Source organism: Podarcis liolepis, assembly GCF_965112155.1.
Source record: "Podarcis liolepis genome assembly, chromosome: 7".
Classification (NCBI taxonomy): domain Eukaryota; kingdom Metazoa; phylum Chordata; class Lepidosauria; order Squamata; family Lacertidae; genus Podarcis; species Podarcis liolepis.
In genome coordinates, this window is record NC_139561.1 from 86811232 (window position 1) to 86838780 (window position 27549).

The window sequence follows — 27549 nt, forward strand, 5'->3', positions numbered from 1 at the left end:
TCCCCCAAACTTGAGGTTTCACGTTTCTCGGAAGCTTTGCCACAAGATCAGTTCCAAAAATGGTAAAAATCTGAAAGTCGCACGGGGTTGTGTGCTTTCTTTTGTTCATATGCTTTCTATCAGGCATAGGCAAACTTCGGCCCTCCAGCTGTTTTGGGACTACACTTCCCATCACCCCAGCTAACAGGACCAATGGTCAGGGATGATGGGAATTGTAGTCCCAAACATTTGGACGGCTGGAGTTTGCCTATGCCTGCTCTATATGCTAAATCTCTGAGGAAAGCCCGAGAGTGATAGATGACAGTCTGTTGTTCCTTCTGAGTTGTATGATAGTTCTGTTCTCCAAGACTGTGACAATTTACATTTTTGGTTCCTTTGTTTTCCTTCTGCATTTCTCCACACTTAAATTTAATTAAAAAACACTCTGGGGAAAAGGAAATGTAAGTGGTAAAGGACTCCACAGTGGGAATGTTGTCAATTTAGAGAACGTAATGACAAGACCATAGTCATTTGATTGCAAGAAAATTTAAGTCGCTCTTTTCACCACCGCGCCAGCAAACTAAACAAAAAACCCCCAGGGCATCTCTATATAATATTCACTGTTCCTACAAGCCTCCCAGTCCAGGATTGTTCATTCATCGGGGGGGCAGGGGATGGACACTTAAGAGACACACCACCCCTTCCCGGATTCTGACCTCAAGATGAAGTGTACACAGACGATGCTCTCGGGCTGGGAGTTTTTGCTGCTGGAGATGACCGTGGCTTGAGTCTGGGTCCACAGGTAGCCGCCGTTCCTGGCCAGGAAACGGTACTGCCCGGTTACCGCCTGCCCCTTGCTCAGCACTACCAGAAGGAAGTGAAACACAGAAAGTCTAGAACAGACAGACAAACGGATAAGCTGGGAGGTGGAGGCAGCGAGACAGGAAGGCGGAACAGGCGGCAGCCGCTCTTGTTTACAAGCTACTCGCTTACGGAACTGGAAATCCCCCACCAAGGCAGATTTTCTCCCTCTTGACGCAAAGCGTCCCACTCATCTTTAAATGCCTGCAAGGCCCTTTTTGCTGCGCTGGTGCCCTCCTGATGCGTTGGGCTAGGGCTTCATCCACATTTAAGGCATTGCAACTTGACACAGTCCTGGCTTCCCCAAAAGAATTCTGGGAGCTGTATTTAGTTGTTAAGGGTGATGAGGGTGTTTAGGTGAAGGGACCCCTGACTGTTAGGTCCAGTCATGGCGACTCTGGGGTTGCGGCGCTCATCTCGCTTTATTGGCCGAGGGAGCCGGCGTACAGCTTCCGGGTCATGTGGCCAGCATGACTAAGCCGCTTCTGGCGAACCAGAGCAGCTCACGGAAATGCCGTTTACCTTCCCGCAGGAGTGGTACCTATTATCTACTTGCACTTTGACATGCTTTCGAACTGCTAGGTTGGCAGGAGCAGGGACCGAGCTCACCCCGTTGCGGGGATTTGAACTACCGACCTTCTGATCGGCAAGTCCTAGGCTCTGTGGTTTAGATCACTTCGCCACCCCATTTAGGGCCTTTAAAGGTAAAGGTAAAGGTACCCCTTCCCGTACGGGCCAGTCTTGACAGACTCTAGGGTTGTGCGCTCATCTCACTCTAGAGGCTGGGAGCCAGTGCTGTCCGCAGACACTTCCGGGTCACGTGGCCAGCGTGACAAGCTGCATCTGGCGAGCCAGCGCAGCACACGGAAACGTCGTTTACCTTCCCGCTGGTAAGCGGTCCCTATTTATCTACTTGCACCCGGGGGTGCTTTCGAACTGCTAGGTTGGCAGGCGCTGGGACCGAACGACGGGAGCGCACCCCGCCGTGGGGATTCGAACCGCCGACTATGCGATCGGCAAGTCCTAGGCGCCACCCGGGTGTTTGGAGGAGCCCTATTCCCCTCACAGAACTACAGTTCCCAGGGTGGTTTAGCAATCAACCCCTCTTGAAGCTGAGAATTTCAGCTCTGGGAGGGATGCCGGGGTCTCAAAACGCTTCTCAGCACACTTAACAAACTGCAGGTCCCAGAATTCCTTGCGGCAAGCCAGGACTGCTTAGTGTGAATGTGGCCTACAATTCTGACCAGCTCCAGCCAGTGGGGACTACAATTCCCATGAGCCTCAGCCAGCTTGGTCGTGTCAGGCGACAACTCAGATGAGCCCCAGCCAGCAGGAACATGTTTTCTGGGGCTCATGGGAGCTGTAATCCAAAAAAAACTGGGGAAGCACTAGGTTGGCAAAGACCTGCTCTTATCTGCAGCAGAAATTGGAGAGATTGTGTCCACTGCTCCCTTACTAAGTCACCCCCTTTTGAAGGGACCCCACCGGAGTTCTCGGCCCGCATTGTATGTGGCTTGTTGAAAGCACTGCACATGAATGGTCCACTCTGCCAGAAACATCATTTCATGTTGGCTCAGCCACCTCAGAATCCACTCTACATTCAGTGCCAGCAACAAGGGAAAGAAAGGAAACTGAGGAATTTGTGGGGAATTTTGGGGGGAAATGTACAGCGACAGAGACGCTGAATGACAGCGCACGTGGGGAAGCAAGGAAAACTGGCAGCCGCGAGGAAGGCACCAGCCAACTCTGTTGATTTCGGTTTCCCAGTTCTTGCCTTTGAAATAATGAGGACTAGGAACTTGCTTTTTAAAATAGAGCCAAGGCAACATTGCAAAGAAATCGGCTTCTCTGTATTACGATGCCTGATTAACAGAAGGAACCGGCCCAGGACACAACAGTTGTCCTGTTTGGTTCCATATTGCGTGTGCTTAAATGTGTGTCAAAAATACACATTCTGCACCAAAAAAAAAAAAAGCTGAATCCACCAGCTTGCATGAATCATGAAAATGAAGTTAGTATTTATCTGATCATTTGGCCTTTCGTTTACCCTGCTTCCACCAGCCACAGACAAACAGGCAAAGAATAAGGCAGAGAAAGCAGTCCCCAGCCGTCTCTGTATTCTGAGGTTCTACCCAACACCTCTTCAAGTTTAAGGACTAGAAACTTAGTTTAGGAGAAGTGAGAGCCATGGCGAGAAAGGTGGTAAGCTTTGATTCCTGATACTACGTTCTGCACCCTGCACCAAGGCCGCAATAAAGCAGACTGGAGGAAGGCCACATCTGCATACATTTAAAGTGCAGTGATACCACTTTAAACAGCCATGGTTTCCCCCAAAGGATTCTGGGAGCTGCGGCTGCTTAAAAATGCCGACAGTTGTTAGGACACCCCATTGCTCTCCCGGAACTACAGTTCCCATAATTCCCTGGGCAGAAGGATGGATTGTTAAATCACTCAGGGAACTGTAGCTCTGGGATCAGAGGGGCCTCCTAACAACTCTCATCTCCCAGAATTCTCTGGGAGAAGCCATGACTCTTTAAAGTATGGCACGCGAATGCAGTCAAAGTTCTACTCTTTTCCATTTTTGCTGCAGGGAACGGTTTTCCCCAGATCAGGATCCCGCTCCGTGTGTGTGTGTGACACTCAGGGAAGGTGTAACTTACGGGTGTTGATGCTCTTGCTGACAGAATCAGAGTCCAGGGCGTGGATATACTCGTAAATGGAGCAGCCCAGCAAGTCTTCAGGCGTGTAACCAGCCACCTCTGCAATCCTGCCCGGGGAGATGTCGCATGAGAGAGGCAGAGTGGAAGATCTTTACCCAAGGGTGGAGGCAACTGTTCCAGTTCACATTTACCTTTACAGAACTGCCACATCAATGGCCAAGGGGCTCAGATACCCAAAACCAACTCCCTTATTTTATTTTATTTATTTCCAGTATATACCACTTTTCAGACAGACTTTGCAAAGCGGTTTTTGCGTAAGATCATAACTACAGGAGCCACTATGGGCTCTGGATGTCCCTCATGCTTCTTTCTTCACTGCCCTCAAGGCAAGACGGCAGAAAAATCCCCCCTGATGTCAGAGAAGTCCTGTCCCCGCCAATATCTCCCTCTCATTCATCACTTCCTCCTGTAACTTTGGGGGTGGGAAGTCCTCAAAAACTGCCAGGGCAAAGTAGGGTGGGAGAAACACCCAGTGGAGACACAAAAGAGCTCCTAATTCTCAAGCAGGAGGTGGGTACTGCATTGCCCGTTCCCGGAAAGTGCCGGAACATGGGATCCCCAGGCTCCCCACCAACTGCCTCCAACGGACCGCCTCAGCTCATGGCCTGATCCTGGTCTTTGTCAGCCTGGTTTTCTTCCAAATGCTATGGACAACAACTCCCATCAGTTCAAGGTTGAGGACCCTGAGTTAATTCTGCTACAGTCATACCTCATGTTACGCTTGCTTCGTTTTTTCAGGTTGCGTCCCGCGGCAACCCGGAAGTACCAGAAAGGATTACTTCCAGGTTTCGCCGCTCGCACAGACGCACAAAATGGCACCATGCGCGTGCACAGAAGCTGCAAATCGCAACCCACGCGTGCGTAGACGCACCGCTGCAGGTTGCGTTCCTTTCGTGTTGCGAACGGTCCTCCAGAACGGATCCCGTTCGCAACCAGAGGTACCACTGTGTTTGTCCAGCTGACTGCAGACTGACTGTCTGGAGTCAGCTGGAAATTCGCTGTCAGTGAGGAAGACCATTCAGATTTGACCGTTGGAGGAGTTGGAGGGGAAAGCCCTTCTGAGGAAGTTTACCTCAGAAAGCGTGGCTGAACTTGTCCCCCGGCCCTCAAGATGGCCTGTAAATACAATCCTCCTCAAGTTATATATTGTTCTTGTTCCGTTTGCCATTGGGTGAAGTATTAGAAGTTTCCTTTCTCTCTGGTCCGTATGCTTTACCCCAGTTGCTCTGCTAGCCCCGCGAGCGCCAGCCAGCACGGCCGTTTTGGATGGAAATTCCCATCAGCCCCACCCGGCGCAATTTCCCAGCCCTCTGTGCCTCATGCTCACCTGTCGTCGCAATAGGTAAACTTCATGTCCATGGTGTGGCGGCTGAGGAAGGTGCCGCTGTCCAGCGGGGTCTCGATGTTAGCGGGGTGCGGGATGGCCTCGCAGATCAGCACCAAACACCGCAAAGGGGGCTCCACGAAGCCGCCTTCTGCCTCCTTCCCCCCTGCTGGCTTGGCGGGCGCATAGGACCGCATATGGCCAGAGCAATGGAGCACCTGCGAGAGAAGAAGAACTGGGGCAGTTCCAACCCACCAATTCATTCACAGATCCCCCCTTCAGAAGGTGTCCTAAGATGGCGCTGCCTCTCAGAAACATTTTCATTCATGCTGCTTGGGTTTTTAGGACTTTAAATTTCAGATGTAAAGGTAAAGGGACCCCTGACCACTAGATCCAGTTGTGGCCAACTCTGGGGTTGTGGCGCTCATCTCGCTTTATTGGCCGAGGGAGCCGGCGTACAGCTTCTGGGTCATGTGGCTAGCATGACTACGCCGCTTCTGGAGAACCAGAGCAGCGCACGGAAACGCCGTTTACCTTCCCGCCGGAGTGGTACCTATTTATCTACTTGCACTTTGACGTGCTTTCGAACTGCTAGGTTGGCAGGAGCAGGGACCAAGCAATGGGAGCTCACCCCGTCGCGGGGATTTGAACTGCCCACCTTCTGATTGGCAAGTCCTAGGCTCTGTGGTTTAACACACAGAGTTACCCGCGTCCCTAATTTTCAGGTAACGAGTTGCAAATACAAAAGCACCCGTTGCGCATCTGTACGATGCGTCCATCCCACCTTAACAGTGATGGGGAAAAGAATATACAGTGGTACATTGGTTCTCGATTTTTATCTGTTCCGGGAGTCCATTCGATTCCCGGAATGGTTCGAAAACCAAGGTGCGGCTTCAGATTGGCTGCAGGAGCTTCCTGCCCTCAATCGGAAGCCGCGGAAGACATTTGGCTTCTGAAAAATGTTCACAAACTGAAGGACTCACTTCAGGGTTTGCATCTTTCGGGAGCCAAGCCGTTCGACTACCAAGGTACCACTGTGTGTGTGTGTGTGTGTGTGTGTGTACGTACACACACACACGCACACACACAAACTTGAGAAAGATAGCAGTTATATGTGCAATCCCACCCAAAAATATAAATATAGGTATTATCATCATCACCATCATCATTTTGTGCCGCCTTGGTGCTGGTCCAAGCCATCGTTTTCAGCCCCTTCATTTCTATAACGATGCCCTCGGTGCCGTTGCCACAGTGAGGCCCTCCTTTCTCCAGAGTGGCACTTTGCTCTAGAGCAGATTCCCAAACTTATTTGAACTAAAGGTAAAGGGACCCCTGACCATTAGGTCCAGTCGTGGCCGACTCTGGGGTTGCAGCGCTCATCTCGTTTTACTGGCCAAGGGAGCCAGCGTACAGCTTCCAGGTCATGTGGCCAGCATGACTAAGCCGCTTCTGGTAAACCAGAGCAGCGCACGGAAACGCCGTTTACCTTCCCGCCAGAGTGGTACCTATTTATCTACTTGCACTTTGATGTGCTTTTGAACTGCTAGGTTGGCAGGAGCAGGGACCGAGCAACGGGAGCTCACCCCGTCGCGGGGATTCGAACCGCCGACCTTCTGATTGGCAAGCCCTAGGCTCTGTGGTTTAACCCACAGCGCCACCCGAGTCCCTCTTTATTTGAACTACCGCCCCCTTTTCAGGAAAACAACAACCAATTACTCTGTGCCCCCCTGGAAAGCTACCTTCTTCAAGAAAACAAACAGAAAGATACAGGGACAAATTTGTTTCCTTTTATTCATGTGTGTTTCTTTACCGCCCCTATTATTTTTATTCAACGCTCCTTCCCCGCCTTGCAACCGAGGCTACTACCCCCCCTCTGGATTGTTCCAGCGCCCCCCAGGGGGGTGGCATTGCCCCACTTTGTGAAAAGGACCCTCTTTCCCACATACTCCCAACACAAAACCCATTTGGTTCCATGCACACCCTCTTAAGACGCATTCGCTCACTTTCCAGGTGGCAGACTTGAGGTTGACGGTGCGCCCCCTGGTCGTGAGGGTGCTCTTCATGCGCAGGGAGAAGCTGCGTTCCGTCTTCACCTCCTTCTTCTTTGAGAAACCTGGGGGGGATTAGAGATGGAAAAGCCTGTCAAGATCTGGGGGGCACTAGTTCAAAGGCTGGGGCAGGGAGGGAGCAGGAGTCGGGAGTCCGGGGAGGGAGGAGAACGTGCTTCTTCTGCGGCAGGAAGCGGAGAAGGGGAAATCAAGTTCTGGACGCACATTTTAATTATAAGAAAATGTAAGGAGCGCAGTGCCGTGCGCCAGACTAGGACCTGGGAGAAGCGGGTTCAAATCCCACCCCTCAGCCACAAAACTCAATAGGTGGCCTCGGTCTGGTCACTCACTCAGCCTAGCCTACCTCACAGGGCTGTTTTGAAGATAGCATATGGAGGGAGGGAGCAGCATACACTGCCCCAAGCTGGTGGGTAACCACGGGCAAGTTGCAATCTCTCAACCTGAGCCACCTCGCAGGGCCCTTGTGGGCATATTCCGTTCCATTGCATTCCACCCTATTTTTTGCTGTTTCTCCCCACCAAAAGCCACATATTCCATGCCAACTGCGAGGGTGCGCACCAAGCAGTTTTTCAGGCCTCCCCAACTCTGTTAAAGTTCACCCTCCACCCATTTCTTTAAAAAGCGTTTTTGTACAGTGGTACCTCTTGATGCGAACAGGATCCGTTCCGGAACCCTGTTCGCATCCTGAGTAGAACGTAGCACGTGACTGCGCATCCGCGGGTCACGTTTCGCCGCTTCCACGCATGCGCGTGACGCCATTTTGAGCTTCTGCGTATGTGGCGAAACCTGGAAGTAACGCATTCCATTACTTCCGGGTAGCTGTGGAGCGTAACCTGAAAACGCTCAACCTGAAGCATATCTAACCAGAGGTATGACTGTACTTCTGTTACTCCTGCGAGTCTGCCGACACCTCCCTGGTTGTTTTCATGACAGTGGGAGAATAAGGCCACCTCTACAACATACATTTTTAAAGTCCTGTGCTACAACTTTAAACAGACATAGCTTCTCCCCAAGAACTCTGGGAGTTGTAGTTTGTTTTGGGTGCTGAGAGTCATTGGGAGGCTCTTAATTCTCCTCTGGGAACTACAGTTCCCATAGTTCCCTGGAAAGCGAGGTTGACTGTTAAGCCACTCTGGGAACTGTAGCTCTGGAAGGAGCCCCCGAACAGCTCTCAGCCCCCTCCCCTTAACAAACCACACTTCCCAGAATCCTTTGGGGGAAGCCATGATTGCTTAAAGCGGCAATGTTCCTGCTTCAAACGCACGGTGCAGATGGGGGGGGGGGTCCACGTCTGCTATTAGCACATCACGAGGAGTCTGTGAGATAAAGACGCTCTGTTTGTGTGTGGGTCACGGGGAGGAACATTTCTCAAGGCCCAGCGGGCATGCATGGGAGAGGATGGGGGAGAGGCACTCACCTTGCCTTGGGCTCAGTACATCTTGCAGTTCTTCTTGATCACAGGGATGAATGAAGTCAAAGACGCTGTGGCCAATGAGCTCCAGCTAGCGGAAGGAAAGAGAATTGGGGACATCAGAAAGCAACGCACGGGGTGGGGGGAGGTTGGAGCCAGCACACTGCCTCCGCTAAGCCTAGCGGGACACCATATGCTAGGAGCGCATGCAAAGGAGCCGAGATCTGCTAGAAAGCAGCCAGTTGGTCCGGGCTCTCTGAAGCCAGCCAATCAGAAATCCCACCCCCTTCCTGTGTTCCCTTTCACTCTCCCACGTACGCCAGAAATTCAATAAAGCCGCATCACATATCGCGAAGGGCACATTTTCCCGAACGCCTCTGTTTTGCTTTTAGGTCACTTTCGAGTCTCGAGCAAAAACTTCTGCAGCCGTTTCAGAGCAGGCGCTTAGCAGGAGAAAACCACCGGCCTCAGTACAACCAGCACCGTCAGAGGGGAAAGCGAATTTTGCCCATGTCAAGAATTCTGGTTGCTTGGGGATAAAGAAATGCATTGGTTCAACTTGGTTTTCAGCAACCTGAGTGCATTCCGTTTCCAAAAAGAGGAAAGTTAAAGAGGGGGGAAAAACCCCAGCATGATTTGAAAATATATTTTGGAGAAAATGTAATAATTCTCTCTCAGGATTAAGAAGAAAAACAAGATTTTGGAAGTGAAAACTGGAAAATGTTATTTTCTAGCAACCTTTTCCTGAGGGCAAGACTCCACTCCCAAAATCACAGGGCTGAGTGAAACGTCAAAGGCATCATCATGCTGTAACTACTCCAGTAAAATAAAACAATCCATTCAGCAATCAATCTGCCACAGGGGATTTTTTTTCCGCCTTAGAAAATACCCAGAGGAATGCCAACACTGACTGCGATTCAGCAAGCATGAAAGAAAAGTGTTGTCCTTAATTTTCCAGTGCACACAAAATAAAGACAATATAAAGCCTTTGTTTCCGGACTGCCAAGTTGCACAAGTAATTTCAAAGTGCATAGCAACCACTTCCATAATGAACACTCTCTTTCAAAAGGTCACAGGCTCTCGCCCCAAACACTGATCTTCATCGGGCTGCCCTGTTAATATTCTGGGCTGCTGTCTTCCTGGTCAGGCCCACCCATACCCCTTTGCCCTCAGGGTCTTGGTTAGGAAGCAGCTGCCTGGAAGCAAAATCTTGGGGTGACCTCCTCCTCACCCTGAAAGTAACAGGGGAGTTTGCCATCTTCCTATTACAGATCATGGTTGCCAGAAGCAGTAAACCTCTGTATGCCAGCTGCCAGGAATCACAAGCAAGGAAGAGCGTTGTCGTGCTCATGTCCTCCTGGTGATTTTCCCACTCGTTGGCCACTGGAAGCAGAGGATGCTGGACTTTGGCTGAATCCAGCAGGGCCCATCTTAAGTTCCTATGCTGCCCACGGCAGAAATGTCCAGAGTAAAAACAAATTGCCAAGTCCCCCATTAGAGAGGGCGTGATCTATGGAGAGCTGGCTTCAGGTACCAGGCCTGAACTCTGTGTTATGTCTGCAAACATGACGCAAAGGCTGGCAACATCAACCCTGGCGTGTGGGAATCCCTTGCAGGCGACTGCAGGACCTGGAGACAGACCGTCAGGTCGTGCATCCATAGCAGTGGCCAGAGGGGGAATGACCGCTGGGAGGAGCGCAGAGAGAAGAAATGCCATGGCGCATCTGCAGCAGCACAACCGGACGCCTTCCTCTGCCCCAGCTGCAACAAAACATGTCTCTCCCGTATTGGTCTCTACAGCCACAGCAGGCGCTGTAATTCTCCAGTAGTTTGGCTTCTCCCCCAAAACCGCACTCTTCCTCTGTCTCCCAAGACAGACGAATGCAAACCAACCACAAGTCTCTTTCTGAAGAGTTGCTGAGAACGCGCTTGTGCCAAATGAATGATGAATGTGTTTGTGTCCCAAGACTGACAGATGCGAACCAACCACCAGTCTCTCTTTCTGCAGAGAGTTGCTGGGAACCCGCTTGTGGCAAATGAATGTGTTTGTGTGTGGTTTAAGTTCAGCTGCCCCCAGAGCCACGCAAGACGTCCCTTCCCCTCCCCAGTGCCCGAAATAAAATTATCCTCAAGGAAGTTCTTGGCAGCAGGAGAATCAGAGCCGGTTCATCTCCCACCACCAAAAGAGGCCAGGACAGAAAGATGTGACTGGGAACATAACCAACTGCACAAAGGTAGGAGTCACACCCACTGCCCTGCCCCAATTTCCCACCTGGCTCCACACATTTTTGGCATGCGGCCCTTGGAAGGGAATCCAGCCTTCAAGCTGAGAAAGGTTCCCCGCCCTGGTTAACCTGCCCAGGCAAAATACCTCCTGCCAGTTTTGTGGAACTGCAGAACAGCATCCCCCTGACTTTCGTAGGTCCCCCACGTCATCAACCTGCACAGGTGTCCTCTGGTCCTGGCCAGGTGGCAGCGCCTCACCTGACTGAGGCCCAGGTGCTTGTTGACGTTCTCGGAGAGGTAGATCATGTCCCCTTCCTCGGTCAGGACCATGAGGAAGCCATCCAGGGCCTTCAGGTAATACGCGTCCACCTGCTCCTCTGCCTCCACCTCATCTCTCCATTCTCCTGGTTTTAAAGGAAGCAGAAAAAGAGATGCTTCAGGGCAAAGCTTGCTCACGTACGTGCCATGGCACAGAGACAGGACCCTCAACTCTGGGGCAGCCTAGATGGCACATACACAAGGCATCTTGTTGGAAACAACCAATCTGGAAGTTCAAGGCTCCTGCTGAGCCGCTTTCAAACCTCCTTGCCACTCGCTCTCTGGAACTTGTGGAGTGATCAAACTGCAGCTTTCTGACCTAAGGAACGTCTTACAATGATCGTGGACCGTAGTGAGAACTCCTTGGGCCCAGAAATGGAAGACGCTACGAACGTTAAACCTCTGGCTGTGGCACAACATTATGTGGGCATTAGCCACTGCAGAGAAAATAACTCACAAAACCCAGAACATTCCTTACATGTCGAATTTCAATATGCAGAACTTTCTTCCCTCATCCGAATGTGAAATTTGGTTCCTCTATGTCAAGGGTCTGCAACCCGCGGCTCCGGAGCCGCATGTGGCTCTTTTACACCTTTGCCGCGGCTCCGGGGCGGATACTAGCGAGGGGAGGAAGCGCATTGTGCGCCCTGACACTCCCCACTGTGGTGGGCGCTGTACTGGCTGTGACGTCGCATGGGGGCGGTGTGTGCGTTAGTCACGCACCGTCCCGACGTCACCTTCCCGCCTGCTGTCAGATCGGACATTTAGGTAAGAAACAATATATGCAGTGTTATATTTGTTTTAAATGTCGCAATGGTTTTGCGGCTCCCAGTTTTTTTTTCTTCGGAAACGGGTCCAAGTGGCTCTTTTTGTCTTAAAGGTTGCAGACCCCTGCTCTATGTGTTTGGATGCTTTCATTTTTCAACATTATCTGTTCCCTATTTATTTATTCTGTGAACCACCCTGATATCCTGTGATGAAAGGAGGTACATCAATTTAATAAGCAAAATTTTTTTTGGGAAAATACAGTCTATGTACTGCTTCTTTGTTTTGTACATTTGATTATGGTTTTTTTGATTTTACATTAATAGAAATACACATACACACACACACACACACACACACTCCCAGAGCAAGAACAGCATAACAATCAATCCTTCTTCTCAGGGAATTGTAGCTCTAAGATGGCAACAGTGAGGTTTTCCAACAACTCTGAGTGCCCTTAATAAACTACAGCTCCCTGGATTCTTTGGGGGAAGCGATGACTGTTTAAAGTGGAATCAAAGCGCTTTAAATGTATGGTTTGAATGGGGCCGATGTTGCTTTACACCCAAAACTTTCAAAGCAAAATCCTTCAGGAAACACGACACAGTAAGGCACAGTACATATTTTAAACACCCAGAAATTGACGAAAGCCACGGCTGAGATCACCAGTCAGGGAAGAGTTGTCAATTTAAAAGGCTTTCAATGGATGCTGAAAGGCCAGTACGGTTGGCGCCTGTCTAACTTGTACAGCGAGAGGACTCCATGAAAAAACGGATGCAATGCTAGGATGTCACAGGGCAGGGCTCAGGTATCTTCAGCAGCTATCACACCACCTGCCAATGAGTACACAACCTGAACAGGTATCTAGGGAACAAGAAGATCTTTCAAGTAACACAATCCCTGTGTTGTCTAGCACCTTGTATACAAGTACCAAAATTGTTGGGCCGCGGGCACACTGTCAGCCAAGGGAAGCTGTCTCAGCAGTCCACCCAGAACTCACGGTAATAATTCAGCCCTGAAGTTATAAACACCTGGACAGGTGTACGTTTGCCTCCAGGAAATACCTGTAGCTACCTTACTATCAAGGGATGCGGGTGGCGCTGTGGGTTAAACCACAGAGCCTAGGACTTGCCGATCAGAAGGTCGGCAGTTTGAATCCCCGCGACGGGGTGAGCTCCCATTGCTGGGTCCCTGCTCCTGCCAACCTAGCAATTCAAAAGCACGTCAAAGTGCAAGTAGATAAATAGGTACCACTCCGGCGGGAAGGTAAACAGCGTTTCCGTGTGCTGCTCTGGTTCGTCAGAAGCGGCTTAGTCATGCTGGCCACATGACCCGGAAGCTGTACGCCGGCTCCCTCGGCCAATAAAGCGAGATGAGCGCCGCAACCCCAGAGTTGGTCATGACTGGACCTAATGGAACTTAGGAATCGTGGAATTTAGTACAGATAACAAAAATGGATAATCGCAGCTCCACACAGCCCAGCCACTAGGATGCTTTTGGACAGGGAAAGCCTGGCTTCTATGCTTTGGTAACCTCTAGTTTAGATTACTGCAATGTACGTAGAGCTGCCTCTGAAGACGGTTCGGAAACTTGAGCTGCTGCAGGTTGCTCACGGGGGCAAGGCAGTTTGAGCATATTACACCGATCCTGGCCTGACTGCACCAGCTGCCAATTAGTTTCTGGGCCCAATTCAATGTGCTGGTTTTGGCCTATAAAGCCTTAAACGACTTAGGAGCGCAATACCTCAAAGACCTCTTTCCATATGAACCTACCTGAGACCCTGAGGTCATTATTGAAGGTCCTTACTCATGTCCCTCCCCCACGAGAGGTCCGGAGGGTAGCAACATGAGAACAGGGCCTTTTTGGTGGTGGCTCCCTATCTGTGGCATGCTCTCCCCAGGAAGGCTCGCCTGGCACCTTCGTTATACACCTTTAGGCGCCAAGTGAAAACATTCATTTTCAACCAAGCCTTTGGCTGATTAATATCCTAAACCTTTTAAATGTGTTTGAAGGAAGCGGGGGGGGGGGGGGAGGTTATTGTTTCTTTTTTTCCTTGTTTTTATTATGTACTTTGTATTCTTTTATCTTGTATTTTAATTTTGCGAATCACCCTGACATCTATGAATGAAGGGTGGTATACAAATTTTAATTATTATAATCATTATTTTTTTTTGCACCCTGCCCATCTGACTGGGTTGCCCGTGCCACTCCGGGCAGCTTCCAACAGAATATACAAAAACACAACAGAACATCACACATTAATAGCTTCCGGATATAGGGCTGCATTCAGATGTCTACAGAAGGTCAGATAATTATTTACTTCCTTGACATCTGATGGGATGGCGCCACTACCAAGAAGGCCCTCAAGCCTGGTTCCCTGTAACATGGCTTCTTGCATTGAGGGAACCACCAGAAGGCCCTCGGAGCTGGGCCTCACTGCTTTCAGACGGCCAGACCACTAGGCATCCTTGCCCCACTCCCCAATTTCAAAACCACCACCAGAGCTAGCCCAGGCTTCCGCCTCAGTGACACCCAAGTCCCGAGATCAGAACTGCCCGTCGCATTTCCAAGCTGCCACAAACAGGACTAGAAACTTGCTTTTTTTGAGCTTCAAAGGGAGTCTTGGGTTCAAGGCTGCTGCCGGTTTGGTCCAACAGCCGTCCTTTTGTCGGGCATCGGCAGGCAAGCGCTCCTCCCCATCGGACAATGCCTGTCAACTGAGCATCCCTCTGCGGCAGCCGCTACACGGGTCTACCAGTGGGAGCGGAAAGGAGGAGGAGATTCTAGAACTCGCTTAGCAACGGGGTCCATGGGGGGCGATAACATAAATGTGGAGGAGGCTCTAAGGGGCAGGTGGCAACGCTTTTGATCTCCCGCCTACCACTTTTCCCCACATGTTTGGGGTTCTAGCTAGCATTTGCTCGGCTGCGGCTCAGATGTCGAGTCCCAGCATTGAGGCGTCTGCCAGGCAGAACACAGCGCACTGAGACGGCACGTAGCATGATCCAGAACCCCCTTGAGGAGCCGGGGGGCTCAGGACTGCCAGCAGAGCAGGATTGGGGCATTGGGGGGGCAGTGCAAGGAAGCGGCGAACCCAGAGAGAACGTGGCAGCCCTCACCTGAATTCAGTAGCTTGTGCATCCGCAGGTAACTGATGGTCAGCCGCATGATGGAGGCCTTGTCCAGGTGGGCACTGACCCCCCGGGCAAAGGGCAGGGTGTGCGCCAGCTGGTAGAAAACCTCCGTCTCCTTGCTGCGGCGGCATCGCGCCGCGTCCCTCGATTTCTCCTTCCGGATTTCTGTGGTGGACCTGCAGGCAAAGGAAGGAAGGTCAGGGGTTTGTTTCTGTGTGCTTTTTTGAGCAAGAGAACTGAGCTCCCTTACCTTTTTTAAATTAAAAAAATGCCGAATTTTTCCATCTATAAGCTCTGGCCCAATGGTTGCCAGTGGCTTGAATTAATTGCTTTTATAATGAATGATTTTAGAGTGTTGTTTGTGCTGTACTTTTGTACTGTTTTATTGTTGTTAGCCGCCCTGAGCCCGGCTTCGGCTGGGGAGGGCGGGATATAAATAAAAAATTATTATTATTATTATTATTATTATTATTAGACGCCCCCTATTTTGGGGGACTCAGATTTAAGAAAATGGGTGGAGACGTAGGCGTGTATAAGATGCCCCCTAATTTTTGACATTATTTTTTAAGGGGGAAAAACCTAGTCTTATACACGGAAAAATACAGTACTTTTTTTTTTGTCAGGGTGAGCCAAAAACCCACCTCTATCTGTAACCCATAAAATCGTAGCTATTTCGAATCCAGATCTTTGTTCGCTTGAGTTTATTAATCACATCTTGCATCTAGCCGCTGCCCAGGGGCGGGGGGGCCACTTCAACTGGGCCCACAACAAACAAACAAACAAACAAACATGCACACACCTTTTTTACCAGAAAAAGCACTGAAACATCAGGGTAAAGCAGCACTTTTGAGGTAGGCCTCCAGGCAGGGCTATTATGGGATATCTGCCTGTCTCATGTTGTTCATGTTAGACAAGGAGGACTGAGGAGACACGAGTTCAAATCTTCGCTCGACCGCAATGGAGTTCCCTAGGTGACTTTAGGCCTGTCAGCCTAGCCTACCTCTCGGGGTTGTTGTGAGGACTGGGGAGGGGAACGACGCACGCTAGGGTAAGCTTCTTGGAGGAAAAGCAATAGAAAACAAATAAGAAAATTGTCTCAGGACTCCCATTTACAGAAGATGCTATTCTGAGTTCTATTCCCAGGTCAAGGGATGAGGATGTGACCGGTCAAATAACATTTTTGTTATGGATTTATGTTATGAGAAGAGCAGAAGACAATAGTCAACAAGTCTGACAAGTCCGTATAGTAAAAGCTATGGTTTTCCCAGTAGTGATGTATGGAAGCGAGAGCTGGACCATAAAGAAAGCAGATCGCCGAAGAATGGATGCTTTTGTATTATGGTGCTGGAGGAGACTCTTGAGAGTCCCATGGACTGCAAGAAGATCAAACCTATCCATTCTGAAGGAAATCAGCCCTGAGTGCTCACTGGAAGGACAGATCCTGAAGCTGAGGCTCCAAGACTTTTCCCTGGAAAAGACCCTGATGTTGGGAAAGATTGAGGGCACAAGGAGAAGGGGAAAACAGAGGATGAGATGGTTGGATGGTGTTCTCGAAGCTACCAGCATGAGTTTGACCAAACTGTGGGAGGCAGTGGAGGACAGGAGTGCCTGGCGTGCTCTGGTCCAGGGGGTCATGAAGAGTTGGACATGACTAAACGACTAAACAACAACAACTGACAAGCCACTGACAAAACGAAGGGGGGACGGGGACCAGAGATCCTTGTTTCACAAGATAGCCATTAGCTTCTTAAAAAGCACATCTGATTTTATTTCTTTGCATAGGGAGCCCTATGTTGTCCTTTCCACCTTTACAACAACCCTGTGAGCTAGGTTAGGCTGAGATTTAGGGACCGGCCACTGTGAGAAGAGGATTCTGTGCTGGAAGGCTCTTCGATCTGAACTTGGAGGTGAGTTCACATATACCAGGGAAAGCTTTGCTGAGATTTGCTGCGGCTTTAGGGAGGAAGGAAGACCTCACTCTTGCCCCTTGCTCACAAAATAACGCTCTAAGGAATTCTACAAGAAAAATCAGGGAAGGGAAAAAAGTTGCCATCTACCAAGTGGACTTCTTGAAATATCTGTAAAAGGTAAAGGTAAAGGGACCCCTGACCATTAGGTCCAGTTGTGGCTGACTCTGGGGTTGCAGCACTAATCTCGCTTTATTGGCCGAGGGAGCCGGCATACAGCTTCTGGGTCATGTGGCCAGCATGACTAAGCCGCTTCTGGCGAACCAGAGCAGCGCACGGAAACGCCATTTACCTTCCGCCAGAGCGGTATCTATTTATCTACTTGCACTGGTGTGCTTTCGAACTGCTAGGTTGGCAGGAGCAGGGACCGAGCAACGGGCGCTCACCCCGTCGTGGGGATTTGAACCGCCGACCTTCTGATCGGCAAGCCCTAGGCTCTGTGGTTTAACCCACAGCGCCACCCGCGTCCGCCACAGTCAAATAATGGGTGGCCAAGCTGACAATATTTGGGGTGTGTGCCAACCCTACCCAGGCCCAATAAACAGAGATCAGCTCTGCAACCTGGGCATTTATTCCCAGGATAATCTACCAAAGGAGGGGGCAACTCTCCCTCCAAAACACCTGACTCTTCCACTTACAGAATCGTAGAATTGGAGAGTTGGAAGGGAACCCCGGGGGTCATCTAGTCCAACCCCCTGCAATGAAGGAACTCAAAGCAGAAGAAAAGAAGATAAAAGATTTGATGACCATTAAAGTCGGATGCACTCATTTGGAAGAAACAAGAAGGGATAGTTCTCCTGGGAACATGGGTCAGAATATGGGTAGGGGGAGGCGGAGTCTGAAAAGTTAGAGCTCTCCCTGCTTGTGGATATCTAGCACCTCAAGGGTAAAGGTTCGACAACAGGCGCACGCAACCTTCAAACACAAGATAAAGCAATGCAACCCTGTGATTTGTCACCCACGTCAGGGTATGTTTATGGCACCAACCCACGCAGGCACACCATGTTCCACAACAGCAAAGCCACAGATTATATGGAACAACACACCCAACATTCACAATCCCATTTATCACCCATTCTTCTCTTAGGAGTTCACTAAGCCGATTTTTATCCTCCTTGCAAGGTAGGCTATGCCATGAGTGACGTTGCTCAGGGCAAGTTTCCTGGCTCAGGTTTCCCACAGTCCGTTACATCATACTCTAGGCCGACTGAAGAGGCAGGGAGCTGAAGCTGAGATAGCCTGGATAGCGTGTGGTGCTGAGAACGCAAAGGTTGCAGGTTCGATTCCCAAATGGGATAGCTGTGAATCCCTGCATTGCATTGCACTAGATGACTCTCAAGGGCCCCTCAACTCTATGATTGTATGATTTCCCCATTAGGCTTGAAGGCTTGCTTTGATCAAACTATTACGATTTCTAATTATTCGCTGTGGCTTCTGAGAGCCCTAACAAATGCCCTGTCCTCTGGGTCCGAGCCTCCAAACCAAACAGACACATAACATACCCTCAGATCTTCTCAGTGCCCGCCAAAATTGCTGCTAATGTCACGTCTAAGGCAAGTTTCTTTCTCCAAGCACAACTGTACACACAAAGGCACAAGCCAAGCCGACACGGGGCCAAGCACCACCCCTGAGCCTCCTTCAAACCCACAACTCCTACACAACCCATCCCACAACGGAAGCACCCTTAAAATGGGAACATAAAATGTTCTATGTTGTTGTTTTCGTGGGATTTCCTCACAAAAGAAGATGCATGCAGATTCTGGGGCGTGTGGCGGGCTGGCGAGTGGGATGGCAAGGCCGCTCTCTCAGAAGCTGAAAAACAGCGACACACCTTCCTAGGATTCTGACCAACACCTCAAAAAAAGAAGCGTTCACCCCGATATTGAGACCTAGGGGCCACATGCACCTCCAAATTGCACAGTTTCTCATATGACCCAGAATTCCGCTTGTCTCGACGTTGCTTGCCTGGAAACACACCAATCTAGGCCTCATTGCATTGCACCCCCCAAAAAAAAACCCCAATTCCCGTCCAGTTCCTATTGGTGTCTGGAATCCTATTCTCTTAACAAACCCCCACAAAGTGCCCCATTTTGTTCCAGCCAGTCATTTTGGTGGGTTTCATTGGACGTTCTTTCCGGCCCAAAATACACCCTTGCATTGTAGCATCTACCTCAAAGTCTCACAGATCTAGAATGATCTCCAAGTGCCAAAGACATCCAGAACCACATTCCCTGAGCTTACATGCAGATACCAGTGTCTGAAAGCCCAGGCACCCCAAGCTCTGGGGTGGGAGGTATACCGGGATCCACACCTCCCCCCCAAATACCACAAACGCCCCCAAACAGGGAACTGCATAAAACTTATTTGCCCAGGCTGGCTCCCACAAAAAAAAACCTCACACCATCAAGAAGCTTACAGTTCCTCGGGATATCGAAGAAAGAAACCACCTTGTAAGCTCCAGGGGGGAAAACCACGCCATTCAGAGATTCCCAAGGCAAACATTTTTAATTTCGTTTGTGATTACGATTACGTCTCCACCTTCCTCTTAAAAAACAAACATGCAAGCAGCAAAGGAAGGTGAGAGACTATAGTCCCTGACCCAGAAAACCTCTGCCGTGACCCTGTGGAAACCCACCAAAAGACCCTCCTTGGCCCACGAGGGAGACCCCACACAATACCTGGGAGCCCGGAGATCTTTGAAGAATCCTGCCGAACAAGCCCCAGGGATCTGTGGGAAGCCACAAAGCCACGCTGCTTTGGAGCATGAAAGAACCACACCACCAGCAGACCACAAAACTCTTCCACCCCGAAAGCAGGATGGAGACCTCACCTGCACCAGCCCCTGTACCTCAGCCTCTTCCGGCGGCGCCGCATCGCCGGGTGACTGGCTCTCCGTTCATCTCCCTGAGTCGAATAAAGCCGGGCTTTGATCTCCCCAGTCCTCCTCTTCTTGCCACCCGTCCCTCCCAGGTCCCATCCAGGGTACAGGCTGTTCCATTCCTGTCCCCTGGCACAGCGCCACTCACTCCCGGGTTGCGCAGAGCAAGCAGCGTTTTGCCGCGAGGGATGAAGACGAGCGCCTTATCTGTGGCTGCTCTCGGCTTACTCTCCAGCAAGCGGGTTCACCCAGGGGGCCTGGCCAGGGGCCAGGTGGGCCAACGGGTCACCAGACAGGGCTGGCAGCAGGCAGGAGGGAAGCGGGGAATCCTCATGCGCAGCCACGTGCCTGAGACAAGCATGGGTGCGCATGGGCAAGGGGGGCGTGAACGCAGCGAAGGATCACTGCAGGAACACACCGGCCGGGCGAATGAGAGGGACGAATGCAATACAACTCTCTCCCCCCCCCCCAAAAAAATCAACAACCCAGAGAAATGCATTGTGGGGGCGATGTTGCGCCAGAATATGAAATCCCCGGCAGAATTCGCAAGGGAGAGTTCAGATCAGGCAGCGGTTGATTTTTAGAAATAGGACGACGAGCCTCTTTTGGGAAATTATGTGCTTTGCCTCAGAAGCGGTTCTCGCTATTCCTGGATATGTGCAACACATACTCCGGTTAGCAGCTGGCATCAGTATTGAAGCCTCATGCCACTTTTTTTAAAATTGTAAAACTTTTTAGGAACATTGGACACTGCCGTCCCATCGAGCTTAGAAATGCTATCTGGCAGCAGATCCCTTGGGTCACAGGCCTTAACTCTTCGACTTGGGAGATGCCAGGAATTGAACCCAAGACCCTTTGCTGCACCACTGAGCTATGGCATTTCGCCAAAGGAGAGAAACGACTCTTTGGAGAGAGTGATTGAGAGGGAAGGGGCGATTCTTAAAACTCTCCCCCTGCTCTAAATCCTTCCAAGTGACTCGCTCTCTTGCATGTGACCCAGAATGGAATGTCAGTGTGTTAAGGAAGTCTGCACGTGAACAGAGGCACTCTTTGTCGGAGATTCCAAAGCTGGGGCACTCACTTTCCAAAACGTCTTAAAGGGCGGGATCCAGACATATTTATAGAGACTTGTTTTCTGGCCCATTTTTGGCTCACCTAACTCTGCTGCCAATTTGACGTTCCCACCCACCCCAGGAAGGATTTTCCACTCCACTGATAAAACTGATCCGATTTAATCAGTCCTGCTGACTTGGACCAAAGGTCCGGTCCCCATTTCCCAGAATGCTCAGCGAGATGCTCCATTTGGGAAGCTGAGAAGCAGACAGGATGAAGGCATTTGCCTCCAGCAGTTGTCACTCGGGGAGATGCTGACATTAGCTATCATGGCTAACGGTGATTTATTGGGCAAACTAGTTCTGTAGTCATACCATCAGAGCACCACAGAACTTGGGTTCAGGCACAGAACCTCCGCTTGCTTTGCTGCTTTTCTAAATCAGCAGTTTCTTCTAGACTTCCACGTTTCTCTTTGTCCCTTTCACCCAACAGACCCTCTCGTATTTCCCCCTTTCCATATCCGCTTCTTTCCCCACACCAAACGGCGTTTACCCTCCTTCAAACATAATCACCGAAATGAAAGGAATAGGGCAAAAACTAGGATCAAATAATCTTCATATAATAACGAGATAGAAAGAAGAAAGGGGGGGATCACATTCCACACCGTAATATGTGCCTTCCAAGTCTCCAGATGGGCGCCAGATGTTGCTCAGCAAACAGTTACAAGAATCTAGTCCTCAAGGATGCAAAAGGCAGTCTTGGAAGCGCCCCAAATTACCATAGAGTTGTAAAGTTAGAAGGGTCATCTTGTCCAACCCTCCGCAATACAGGAATGCCTTAGCCTTGGAAAATTGTTTGGGTATGCAGAGTCTCACCACCCACCCCACTTTTAAATTTATTTGTGACTTAAGGGGGGGGGGGGCTATTAATGAAGAAAAGAGAGGTCTGCAGAACCACGGCAAGCAGGTTAGAAGTTGGTCAGAGGGAGAGGGCATCAATATACCCTATACAGCCATCTGCCATAGAAATGCTTTGCTGTGTGCAATGTGAAACAGAGCCCCTGTTTGTGAAGGCACCATCCTGGAGGGCGCCAGACCCAAGCGCCCTCCCTGCAGGAGCTCATCCTGCTGCACTACGGCACGGCTCGATAACAGCTGCCTACGCAAAGCTCGCATGCATCTCTGATGCCTTCTGCTCGGATCAAGCATCTCTGACGTCAAACTTCCTTCCTCCACTGAGAATATCTCAGCTCTGCACATGCAGAGCGTTGCCAGCCGGCTACTTTGCACAACAAACCGTTTTTTTCCTTATTAGCGCAAAATTGGAAAAGTTGGGGGTGGGGTGGAGAGAGACAGACGTGGGCAGGCAAAAACAACACCCCCCCCCTGGCACCCCCAACATCCAGGTCCACAGCACCATAAGCTTCCCCCAAGGCACTGCTCAGCTGTGCTGGAGCGACCCCGTTCAATCAGGAGAGCCAAATCGATTCTGATGAATTTCCAGCAGACCCGTCATTTGGTATTTCCATCGATCCGATCCATGCATATGGATGCCCGGAGACAAGCAAACCAAATGCCAGAGATACTGAACATCTGAAGAGGCTCGTACATTCAATAGGTTAGCTTCTCCCCACCCACAAACCTTTGTCTGAGGACAAACTCACAGAGGAGAGGGCTGTCGATAGCTACTAGCCATGGCAGTCAGAGGCAGAATTGCTTCTGAAGACTAGTTGCTGGAAAGCTCAAGAGGGGACAGTGATTTTGTGCTCGGATTCTGGTTTCCCCCAGGCATCTGTGGAGATGTTGGACAAGTCAGCAGACTCACCCAGCAAACTCTTCTTCTGTTCTTAAGTGGAGACGGTATGGACTAGCGCCAATGGATGACCAGTGGTTTGATCAGACACGGCCTGACAGGGCATCACATCTGGACTCTGGGTCAGAATTTACCCTCCCTTAAAGATCAGGTTAGGGACACGGGTGGCGCTGTGGTTTAAACCACAGAGCCTAGGACTTGCCGATCAGAAGGTCGGCGGTTCGAATCCCCATGACGGGGTGAGCTCCCGTTGCTCGGTCCCTGCTCCTGCCAACCTAGCAGTTCGAAAGCACGTCAAAGTGCAAGTAGATAAATAGGTACCGCTCCGGCGGGAAGGTAAACAGCGTTTCCGTGCGCTGCTCTGGTTCGCCAGAAGCGGCTTAGCCATGCTGACCACATGACCCGGAAGCTGCACGCCGGCTCCCTCGGCCAATAAAGCGAGATGAGCATCGCAACCCCAGAGTCGGCCATGACTGGACCTAATGGTCAGGGGTCCCTTTACCTTTACCTTTAATGATCAGGTTGGCTTGCAGCCCTAATGGGTGGGCTGTTTTGCCCTGCAGAGACAGAGATTGGCTCACTTCCACCTTGCTTCTGCACCCTGCGACTGGCACAGCGTAGCAGCAGGCAGGTCAGACTCATTGACCTCTGGACCCCTTCCAAGGCTACGGCCAGCCCGTTTTACAGTACCCGGTTCTATTTATATTTGTGTGTGTGCCCCAGCCACGCTTGCAATTCTGCTTAATAAGCACGGCTCATGCAGTCTTTGGATTTCCAAGGTAAGAGGTTCAAGGGCTCAATTCTGTTCCGTTTCCTGCCCTCTTATTATCCTCCACCCCTTTCAGACGCTCCCCACATGTGCAAGAGAAAGGCACTACAAAACACTGTCCCCTCCAGGACTTCCTGCAATCCAGGGCTAAGTTATGGAACTGGAGAAACACCCCCCCCCCACGAAACAACAGCTCAAATCAACCCCCACGGCATGTCCCCACTTCTCAGCTGGCACACTTGCCTTGCTCCTAATTCCCTCCTTTTAAAACATCTCCCCAAATCCCAACTGCTGCAAAATTATCCGGTCAGACTCTGTAGGAAGCCGTCTTATACTCCCAGTCAGACCGCTGGCCCATCTAGATTGGTACTGCCAACACGGACCGGCAGCAGCTCCCCCCCCCCCAGCAAGGCTCTCTCTGCTGGGGGAGTTCTGCGTGCCAAGGGGGGGGCCCTGCCACCACTGAGCTATGGCCCTTCCCACTTAGCCTTGCATAGCCAGCTGCAGGCAGGCCCTCCCCTCTCCCCGCCCACCCCCGGCACGGATCCAAGCCCCTTAATCACTGCACTCTCTTCAACAACCCGCCCCCTCCTCCTTCCACCAAGCAGGAATCCTGTTGCACGTGCTCTTGGCAGTGCCTTTAGCTGTTCTGTCCACGTCTGCCCGGGACTTTGTGTACTGTAGACGGGGACCAATGCCAAGTACTCATCATGGCTGCGGGGGGGGGGGGGGAGGTTGGAGAGGAGGGGGAGGAGAGGAAAGGTTGTGGGTGGGAGGAAAGATGACGCTGCTGGAGGAAGAGGAAAAGATCTGCAAGCAGTGCAGCTAGCTTCCCGTAAATCGTCAGCGTCACTGCTAAAAACAGGGGAGCTTTCACCCCTTAAATTAGGGGGTGCACAGCTGTGTATGGAAAATAGGGTGAATGGGGTGTTAGGGGGGAGGGTAGTACTTCTGGCGGGGGACACATCATGCTCCTTCTGGGGTAGTTTGTCCACCTTGGGTCCCTATCCTGCACTCAGCTCTCACCTGGGGCTCCTAGAAGCTGCCAGCAGGCGACAGATGCCAAGAATGGCTTCGATTGGCCGGCTAAATCAGGTGAGGGTGGCTAAGGGGTCTCAAACCCTCTTGGGTTGGGGACTTCGCCTGTATGCAAAGACAGGCTCTGGTGGGCTGAGCAGATGAGACCAAGAGGGGGTCCAATGGTCAAGAAGGTGGTTTCTGCACCTGCTGTACGGAGAAGGAAGGGGAAGTGGGGTTCGTCACCTGGGAAGGGAGCCCATCTAGAAGGAGGAAAGCTCTACAGCAGGGGTCAGCAACCTTTTTTAGCCGTGGGCCGATCCACCACCCCTCAGACCATGTGGGGGGCCGGACTATTTTTTTTTTTGGCGGGGGGGGGGGGAGAATGAACAAATTCCTATGCCCCACAAAATAACCCAGAGATGTATTTTAAATACAGTGGTACCTCAGGATGCGAACAGGATCCATTCCCGAGCCCCGTTCGCATCCTGAATAGAACGTAAGACGCGTCTGTGGGTCGTGTTTTGCCGCTTCTGCGCATGATGTCATTTTGAGCGTCTGCGCATGCGCGAGCGGTGAAACCCGGAAGTAACGCGCTCCTTTACTTCTGGGTTGCTGTGAAGCGCAACCCGAAAGCGCTCAACCTGAAGCACATTCGACCCGAGGTATGACTGTAAAAGCAGACATTCTACTCATGTAAAAACACCAGGCAGGCCTCGCAACTGACCCAGAGATGCGTTTTAAATAAAAGCACACCTTCTACTCATGTAAAAACACCAGGCAGTCCCCACAAATAACCCAGAGATGCATTTTAAAGAAAAGGACACATTCTACTCATGTAAAAACATGCTGATCCCCGGACCGTCTGCGGGCTGGATTGAGAAGGCGATTGGGCCGCATCTGGCCCCTGGGCCTTAGGTTGCCTACCCCTGCTCTACAGCAACAACGCAACACTTCACCCAGCAACCAAACTCCTGGAATTGTCCGACGGCACCATGAGGGTCCTACAGGCCAACCCCCTGCAAAGCAGGAATACGGGGATCGAACCTGCAACCTTGGGTGTTATCAGCAGCGCACACTAACCAGCAGTCAGGATGGGAGAGGAATTTGATTCTGTTTGCAGGGAAGGGGGTAGAAGGTGGGGGGGGGCAGAAATAAGAGAAGGCTTTTATGTCAGGCCATTTCCTTCTCCCCAAAACTGAACCAGGAGTGCCTGCAAAGCCAGCCAGCCCCCGCCCCGCTCCTCACACCCCCACAAGGGCCTCTTCCCTCTGGGTTGGGTGGGAACGCAATGTTCTTGGCAAGGCACAGGCCTCCCCACCCCATAGCTTTTCCATCTGGAGAGTGTGTTTGTGTTCATAAGGGAGGCGTGAGCTACCTTTTACCTGAACTAACACAGGGCTGCAGGGCTGGGCAGGGCTGAGCTCGCAGGAGAACAGCATGCCACTCTCGGCTTTCAGAGCCCATCTGCTAGGATTTCCCAGCCTTTGCATTTATTAAAGGGCTATTGACATCCGCAAAACCGCCGCTTGTTATTTCTATTTCGCCGGTCAAGAACCGTGGCCAACAGAGCAAGGACTTGGTCTGGGGCCCACGGAGAAGCAAGAATTTAATTCTAAAACTTGCGGGGCCTTCAGCCAAGCCTCTATGCTCACACACGAGACCTTATCCCCTTTCGCACTCACAACTGCTTTGTGCAAATTTAGCCGCCCCTTGCTTATTTATTTCACAGCCAGATGGGCCAGGCCAAGAGATGACGACACCCAGGAACCCAGTGGCAAAGAGTGCTCTGCCCTGCCATTCGCCAACGCCACCCATGAGGCAGGAGGGAAAGTGAGAGGGGCTGTGTTTGAAACATGTGGCTTTCTCCAAGGAATTCTGGGAACTGTTGTCTGTAAAGGACGCTTGGGAGTTGGAGCTCCATGGTGGGTAAACTACAATTCCCAGGATTCTTTGGGATGGGGGGAAGTGCTCTAAATGTATGGTGTGTGCACACAGACTGGCTGATTCCATACCATTATCAGCTGATGATACCGTATTTATCGCTCCATAAGACACACTTTTTTCTTCCTAAAAAGTAAGGGGAAATGTCTATGCGTCTTATGGAGCAAATGCGTGGTCCCTGGAGCCGAATTGCCCAGGGGCGAAAAGCAGATCATGCAATGGCGCAAAAATGTGGTAAACATGGATTCTCAGGATTTTTGCATTGGGCTACACCAAACTCACCGTCAAATCACATGTCTGTGGTCACAACATGAACCACAAAAATCATACATCTGCTGTTTCGTTCTGAATATATATATTTTTTCTTGTTTTCCTCCTCTAAAAACTAGTTGTGTCTTATGGTCAGGTGTGTCTTATGGAGCAAAAAATATGGTAAATGGGGTGTGTGTGTGTGTGTTTTTGGGGGGTCCCCTGTTCAACTGCCCCAGAAGAAAATGGGATAAAAAGTCCTTTTCAACTATGCTGACAAAGAAATCCTCATTTCAATAGCAATAGTAATCATTCATATTATGGAAACATGTGAACCACCCCGAGATCTATGGATAAAGGGCAGTAGACAAAGAAACAAACAAAGTCAACAGAATTAACTGTTCATACACATTGAAAACAGCGCTAGCATCTCGCCACGCAGGTGAGAGATCACAAACGTTTGTTGCTTCCTCTCCCTGAACTTTTCCATCCCCGGTCATAAGTAACTAAAAACTTGGACTTGAGTTTGCTTATTTCCTCATCCTTCCCAATCCGTTTGTCCTTTTGTGTCGTGTCTTTTCAGATTAAAAACCAGAAGGTAGCGGCTATTTTTTTTTGGACTCGGGAGCCAGATTTTTAAAAAGTCTCTGAATAAATGATACACACAAACAAGTATTTCCACACACTGGGATTCCTTGAAAGCTAAATGCAACTACTTCTGATACAGGAGCAGCCATTTAGACAGTGGTACCTCAGGTTACATACGCTTCGGGTTACATACGCTTCAGGTTACAGACTCCGCTAACGCAGAAATAGTACCTCGGGTTAAGAACTTTGCTTCAGGATGAGAACAGAAATCGTGCTCCGGCAGCACGGCAGCAGCAGGAGGCTCCATTAGCTAAAGTGGTGCTTCAGGTTAAGAACAGTTTCAGGTTAAGTACGGACCTCCGGAACAAATTAAGTACTTAACCTGAGGTACCACTGTACTGCCATCGTCCAGCACCTTCCTCTCCGCCTGCGGGCTGAGATGCAATAGGGAAAGCCAACCCTGTT

General features: G+C 50.7%; 1 protein-coding gene across 4 annotated transcripts in view; it reads right to left on the reverse strand.

Annotated features, from left to right (window-relative positions):
* HIF3A (hypoxia inducible factor 3 subunit alpha) overlaps nucleotides 1-27549 on the reverse strand; it is a 63767-nt gene that overhangs the window by 19489 nt on the left and 16729 nt on the right. For 3 of the 4 annotated variants that reach the window (XM_083515833.1, XM_083515835.1, XM_083515834.1), the window contains exons 2-8: nucleotides 14793-14983; nucleotides 10849-10994; nucleotides 8371-8455; nucleotides 6888-6997; nucleotides 4888-5102; nucleotides 3501-3607; nucleotides 696-843 (exon numbers count right to left, since the gene is read on the reverse strand). In XM_083515833.1, the coding sequence (XP_083371959.1) occupies nucleotides 696-843; nucleotides 3501-3607; nucleotides 4888-5102; nucleotides 6888-6997; nucleotides 8371-8455; nucleotides 10849-10994; nucleotides 14793-14983 (1002 nt within the window). Of the gene's footprint in view, nucleotides 1-695; nucleotides 844-3500; nucleotides 3608-4887; nucleotides 5103-6887; nucleotides 6998-8370; nucleotides 8456-10848; nucleotides 10995-14792; nucleotides 14984-19604; nucleotides 19888-27549 lie in introns of those variants that run through there. The other variant, XM_083515832.1, reaches the window with a different exon arrangement.